This window comes from Montipora foliosa, chromosome 13 (genome assembly GCF_036669935.1).
Source record: "Montipora foliosa isolate CH-2021 chromosome 13, ASM3666993v2, whole genome shotgun sequence".
Lineage (NCBI taxonomy): Eukaryota > Metazoa > Cnidaria > Anthozoa > Scleractinia > Acroporidae > Montipora > Montipora foliosa.
The window spans coordinates 37,610,072-37,617,571 of record NC_090881.1 but is presented as its reverse complement, the minus strand read 5'-3'; the positions used below and the strand labels follow the sequence as shown (position 1 = coordinate 37,617,571).

The 7,500-nt window shown below is 38.0% G+C and overlaps 1 protein-coding gene across 3 annotated transcripts in view; it reads right to left on the bottom strand.

Annotated features, from left to right (window-relative positions):
* LOC137983705 (tyrosine kinase receptor Cad96Ca-like) overlaps positions 1-7,500 on the bottom strand; it is a 42,820-nt gene that overhangs the window by 26,791 nt on the left and 8,529 nt on the right. For all 3 annotated transcript variants that reach the window (XM_068830876.1, XM_068830874.1, XM_068830875.1), the window contains exons 3-4: positions 2,294-2,536; positions 240-476 (exon numbers count right to left, since the gene is read on the bottom strand). In XM_068830876.1, coding sequence (XP_068686977.1) covers positions 240-476; positions 2,294-2,536 — 480 coding nt within the window. The remainder of the gene's footprint in view (positions 1-239; positions 477-2,293; positions 2,537-7,500) is intronic.

Sequence of the window (7,500 nt, the reverse complement as noted above, 5' to 3'; positions counted from 1 at the left end):
GCAGGGGATCTTATAAGGTAATGGGTGGTGGCTGGCTGATCAATGAAATTTCTGCCAAATGATAGTAATAATGCAAAGGGTAACCAGTACATGTATGTACAGACACAACCTTAACACATACAATTATTCCGGTGTTGCCATGTATGGGCAAGGAGAGTAAATTCACAACCCCTGCAAGTACCTAACTGCCATTAATAGCCATGAAACATAAAAGTATATTGTACAGATATGCCACTTACAAACAACAGTAGTTGCTGAATCACTTCCCAGATAGTTGCTTGCGTTACAGATGTACGTAGTACGTGCAGTCTTCACTTTGGAAATATTAAGGTACTGTTTATCACAAACATGATTTGGCAGATTACAAGGAGTCCAAGAAATTGTGGGTGTTGGATTTCCATCTACTGCGCAGGTAAGTGATACGTTCTGCTCACGGCCAACATAGAATTTTTTTGGAAGTGAAATCTTAGGACGAACTGTCAAGAATGAAAGAAATAATAATTATGTTTTTAGAGTCCACCTCTCCTCTTTTAACTCTATTCCTCCGCTAATATCACCCACAATAATATATGTACATTGTGTAGCCACCCTGCCTGGTTCAGGAAGGCAGAAAAAAAAGAGAAAACATACAATCATGTACATCATACTGTGTGCAGTGCAAGGTTTTTGCTATTTAACATGATTTTACTACCTACAGTGTATATGGATTGACAGATTGCTGCAAATATTATTTTGAATAGCATGAGAAAAATGCACCACAGAACATGAACTGTGCATTCTAAATAACCCAAATTGCAACACATACTGAAAGAATGCTCCTCCCTCCCTTCACCAGATCCCTCAAGAAATGTGCACCTTCACACATTTGTAGTGCCTTCTCTGCCTTTGCTTTGAATTTTGCCAACTACAGTACATGCATTCTTATTATAATAGTAAAATCCTTGATAAGGGGATCCAGGGTTCTCCTTATCAGCCGGTAACCAAAATTAGAGTAAAATTTACTACCTGTAAACGCTCAGAAGTCGCTTATCCTTTGCAGAACGTCCAAAATTTTATAACCAATTGCTTTACCGGTTTGAAAAGGTGCCATACCTTTTGCGCTGAAAACTAGGGAGAACCCTGGGATCCAAACTTCATTAACATGCAGATCTTAATGAATATTTGTTACTTTAATTAAGTTGTAAAATTCATGTTTGAGTCCTTTAAGTATAAATTAAAGTGGCTTAATATCTCCCTTTCAAACATAGCAAAACAAGCTCCATAGCACTTTCAAAAGATCCCCTTATTTTGTTCATTTGCTGCATAGTACACTTTACACTGTTACAGTTAGTTCCTTGTTACTGAATAAAGTTCCCAGACTAAAAGTTTAGCCAATCAGGCCACACATTCTTGTAACCAACTTCCAGAAAGCAAATTCATGAACTTGTAGTATAGTATAAGGAACAGGGTGCAAGATTAAAAAGGAAAATGCACTTTTCAACTGGAAACTGAGAATGTTTTTTTCCCTCTGAGAACTGTTCCAAGCCTTGGCCAATCACGTAGCTGGAAAGCAAATTGGATCTCAAACTAGAAACAGTTCTCAGTATCCACCAATGAAAATTGGCGTATTTTCAATTAAAAACAACATGTCTGACTAGCATCTGTCATGAATCACGGATAAGCAATTATCCTCAAAATGTTTGTTTGTCATCATCTATTAAGCACGCATGAATGAGTTTAGACAATGGTTTTATTGGATCATGAACTTGTAGTATAGTATAAGGGATGCAATTATCATTTTTTCAAAGCTTTGCATACAACTAGGTGTCAGAAATTATTGAAATTCCCATGAAGGATGTAAGCCATATTTATAGCCATTCTTCACAATACAGACTTGACTACTCCCAACAGGGGCTTTTCAGGGCCAATGCAGTTCAACCATGAGATTATGAATAGGTGCAATACTAAATGTTTGGATTGACCCCAATAATTTATATAACGCATGCTGATTTCAGTTAACATCAAAAGTTTCCCCCAAATGCTGCTCCTCAAGTCAAGATAAACTGCTACATTCACCCTAACCTAAAAATAACACTAACCTTTACCGTCACCTTATTGTTGGAAGTAGGTAGCAACTGCTTAGACTTAAAGGGGCTCCTAGTGTTGGATGTCAAAATTATGTGTACAGCAGTAAGTGGGGTCAATTCCAGACATAAGTGAATGTTTGTGGTGCATCGTACATTTGTAACTTGATGATAAGACTTCACTAATTAAACTTGCTTAAAATACACTGTACTATGCGAAGCTCACTCACGCAAAACAATAATAGAGACATCTTTGGTCAGAGGAGTTCCAACACCATTAGCAGCAGTGCACCTGTAGTCTCCTTCATCCTGTCTACCAGTGATGCTCAAAGGCATGGTGACTTCAGTATTATCAGAGAGTCTTGTCCAGGTAATTGATGGTTCTGGTTTACCATCAGCTGAACAGTTCAAAATCAAGTTAGCAGGTGCTGTTATGTTTAGGTCGCTTGAGGCACTGATATTGCTCGGAGTATCTACAAAATAAAATCATTAGAGCCTTAAAATGAGATTCAAACAAAAAAACCAAGCCAGAAAAGCAAAAACTGTTGCAATGCTCATTCATTCAAATCAAAACCTATAAATAAGAAAAATTATGTAGTTTGTCAGTTTCTGCGATGATATTAGAGATAAATGAAAGAATGCCCTCTTCAGTTTTGATGTATCTCTTTTTCTTTCAGAGATATTAGAGCTTTTGTGCTATGCAAATTACCAAATTGATGACATCATCAGTGGTTCCATGAAAGATGGATCACTAAATCAAATATAATCACTGGAGGATAACAGTGATAATATTCAAACTTGGCAACTGAGTAATAACTAGCGCCGCCCTTAAGAAAGGTGCAAGACGGTGTAGAGCATGACATAACCATTGCAACACTTTTGGCTCCAGTCCCTTCTTGTAGTATCTCTGAGATCAGGAAAGACAGACGTCCTGCTCATAACATACATGGAGCTCATGTTGTTATGGGTGTCCTAATCAACTCATTGACAGTGAATCATGTTTAGTTAAGCACAAACTTGATCTGAAAACAATTGTTGCCATGGCATCTGTACAATGGGTGTCGTTTTATGCATTGACTGAGGTACATTACTGGTGCCAGGTTTGATGACACCCACTTTAATACATGTATTTCTGAGGATATTCTATGATTTGTTTTCCTTTGGAACCACTGATGACCTCATCAGTTTTTACTCAAAGACTTTCATATCTCTGGAACGATAAGAGAAATATTTCAAACAAGAAAACACCATGTCTCTTTTCTTCAAAAAGTCTTTCAAATAAGCTTTGGTTATTTTTTATTTCATGGGCACTTCAACAGATTGATTTTTGGAATACCACAAGAAATCAGTTTATTTATAAAATATTCCTTGCAATGCAATCATCATCATCATAATTATCTTTGTTTACTCAGCTTGGTGTAGCTAGTATCCCTGAGCATTTACAGTACCCTACCAACCACAGTATACTACAAAGGACAGACCACAACACCAGGTACTCCATGCCCTGCTCTTTGGGAATACATGCATGTACAGTACATGTAGTGTGCGAGCTCTTTTATGTCCCACAGGGTTATAAACAATGAAGGGTTGTGAGACAGGGCCAACAGTTGATTGTCCTCATCCGAGAAGACTAACAGCGTTCTCAATAGAATTTTGAACAGCCGTTGCAGTGTTGTTTTCAACCATAACACTGATGTACAGGTGCACATGCACATGGTCTTTTTGGGGCCTCTGGGCCAAGCTACTGGGGGATCTGGGGGCATGCTCCTCCAGGACTTTTTTTTTTGGCAATCAAGAGGCTCGGAAATACGTTTTCCTTCATTCTGGGGTAATATTGTCTTATTTCTTCCAAACAACTTTTTGTGCATTTTAAAATCTGTTCAGTGGGTCTGAGAACTGGAAATTGAAATCACCCCTTTCCAAACCAGAAAATCATTCATCCAGAGGTTGCTGCAAAGTTAGAAGACAGTGTGGGTCCACACCTTTAGGGAGGTGCAGAGGCTTGATCCCAGAGAAAAACAGTTTGGAAATGTAATGCTGGAAAACTTGTTTCAGGCATTTTTGGCCTGAAAACTGATTTTAGGGGTGGCTTAAACCACAATTATTAATACAGCCGTGACCAAAATGTCAGCATTCAGTGGGTTCACTAAATTAAATGCTATTGTCCAACAAAAGCTTAGTAATAATTTTATTGGTGCTTAAAAACTGAAAACTTGGGTAGAGCCACGTAAAAAAAAGTGTGTCCAACGAAAGGGGTTTAACGGAATAATTACAAACTTTTTAATAAGGGCTATCTTGCTCTCAATTATTACATGTACTTTTCAAACACCAGAGAGGCAGAGTCCGGCTTTCCTCATCCCAGAACATACATGTAAGCGAAGGATTTGTCCTCTTCAAAGGGAACACCCATTTTGATCACTGGAACAACTAGTTGATCTCAGTTGCCATGTGTCAACTGAACATTTGTCTCTTTGTCACCCTCCATGATTTGATCCCAAAATAACAATACTCATGACCTCTCCATTGACTTTAACAACTGCACTTTCATCTACACTCGAATGTTAATAATTATTATTGTCCTCCAAATCTTCTTTACGCTGCAACTTGCCTTCATCAGCCTGCTGACAATGTCCTGTGTGTCTCCAACAGTTGTTGACACAATTGCTCCTCAATAACCTGAAGTTTTTCTGCATCATACATTGTACATACCCTCTACCAACCTAGACTCTTGCATTCTATTTCTTCCTCGCATTCAGTCTCATCATCTTACAGTTTCTTACTATAACCAAAAGAACCGGCAAAAAGCTAACCATTCGAAGCCAAGGAAATGGAAATTCAAATCGAAGTTAATTATCCCTGTTTAAAACGGTGTACCGCTTAAAACACAAAATCAAGCAAAACACCGCTAGATTTTAGTTATACATTGCATTGAGTCTGAGTGTTCAGGCTACATGTACCTCATAGTATAATATAAACAGCTAACTGTTGACACTTCCATTTACAATGTAATGCAGAGATTTCTTCTGGGATGTAGTACTGGTACATGCATATTATTGTAACATGGCATCTGACAGGATGCGGCGATGCGGATCCGCATAATTCACTGAAATCCGCATCTTCCGCATAATTCCGATATTTTCCGCAAAAAACAGAAGAAATATCTGATATTAGTGATAAAGCAGCTCCTTAACATCCTCAAAAACATAAAAGCCGAAGAAATTGACTGTTTTGAAACGTTTATTTTCCTGAACATTGAAGAAAACACACCATTTCGTTTGCAAGATGAAAGTTCGTATTTAAAGAAAGATCATAAGTAGTTTCCGCGCATTTTTTCGCCATTGAGCCTGGACACTAGTTTTTGTTCCTACAATGCTTCCCATTGGACAAGAAACAGTTACACTTCAGCAAATGACGTAACTGATAAGAAACTAAGGGTGCGTTTGATTGACCGTATTCCGGAATAGGATTACATGGAATACAAGTTCGAAATCCTTCTTTTTTACGGAGATTCACATTAAAAATGTCGAACACCTGCTAAAATGCTATTTTAAACATATCTTTATTATCCTTGTTGCTTCAAAACGCCAGACATACCGTTTTGAATTCATCACTTCACGTATTCTCATTCCGGAATACGGTGAATCAAACGCACCCTAAGTCAATGATCGAGGGAATGGATCGCGCTCCAAAGGCATTACAATTTTGCTCCATTATCTCCAAATTGAAACAAAATTCATGATGAGAAACAAAATAATTTTTTATCGCTTTATTTATTTCACCAAAAGTTGCGGGAAAATCCCAACTGCTAACCCTTTTATTTCAACGGTGAAAGCTGGTCGCAAATTGATGACTCCTCCATGTATTTTAATAACAAAGGGCAAAAATTCAGTCACAAATGCGATTGTATTGGTTGCAATTTCGATTACGGATTTACCGTAAGCATGTAAATACATTGGACGGGCCTAATTATTAGTTTTATAACTTGTTTAAGTTTCCGCATAATCCGGTGTAATTTCCGCATAATCAACGCATGTTTCCGCATAATATGTCCAAAAATTTCCGCATAATCTTTAATTTTTTTCCGCATCCTATCAGAAGCCATGTGTTAAAGCTTTGAAATAGATTAGAGATTTGGAAAGGCCAACAGTGACTGGATTTACAGTGTATTAATTTTGAGAACTACATCTTCAAACAGCGGAAGCAAAAAAAAAAAAAACGTCCAAAGCAAAACTGACAAGCAATCGATAGTAGGAACATTTGGAAAGAGACTTCGCAGTTGGAAAGATATAATCCACTTGTGAGAATGAATTAGACCCTGGATGTGTTTTTTAAGTCTTGTAAAATGACATGATACTTTTCATCGATACAAAACAATATTCAAGCATATTAGTTTGCATTCGATTTGCATGCTTTAGCGCTTGAAATTGTTTGTAATACTTAAAACAATTCAAGCATGAACACTTCTGCTCTTGTTAATCCAACTGAAGTTTTGGATTTTCATTATTCAAGCAGAGAACTCGTTTCAACATTATTTTGAGTAAAAGTAAAAGTTTGCGTTAAGTTTTGATCAGTTATGCCGCCACAGCGATGATGTTGATATACGTTAGATAAACATTTCCACTATTTGGTTGCTGCAGTCCGTAAGGTATAATTTGTACCATCTACACTCGCATTTTGCTCTGTAAATGTGAATTAAAAGTCACAATACTATACCTGCCAACTTTTTCTGAGATATAGGCGTGAGATTTTTATGTTGGGAGTGCTGGGATTTTTGAAGACGACACGATCATTTCCGAAGATTTCCGAACACGTCCGAAGTCTTCCGAAGAAGTCCGAAGTCTTCCGAAGACGTATAAACGCGAGCTCGCTCCCAGTGCTTTTCACTTCAAAAATCAGAGATCGAGAGGAAGGTATTGTCATTTATTCATTTTACACATGGTTTTCGTTCCTTACATGGGTCTGAGTTAACATATTTTTGGAAATTGTGTCAAGCAAGACGGCAACAACTCACATTTTTCAATCAGGCGTGAGAAATTGGCCCGCAAGCGTGAGCCGGCGTGAGATCGAAGTTTTCAACCCGTAGGCGTGAGACTCACGCCTAAGGCGTGAGAGTTGGCAGGTATACAATACAGTACTGGCCGCAGGAATAGCAGCATTACACGCGCGTATCATGCGCGTAAGTCCGCCATATTGCACGCAAATTACGCGCGCGTTACGCGCGAGTAAACAAATACACGAAAGCGAGTGTAAATAATTACACGCAAATTCTTCAAAGTGCGTGTAAAATCTTACACGCAGAGTTTCGTGTAAAAGAGTACAGAGTATTCACTGTTGTACATCAATTTGTAGCGGCTTTTTCTCGAAGAAAATGTTGTATTCATCTTTGCATTTCAACATTTTCGCGACAAGTGTCCACTTTGGTTGAATAATCAAGACT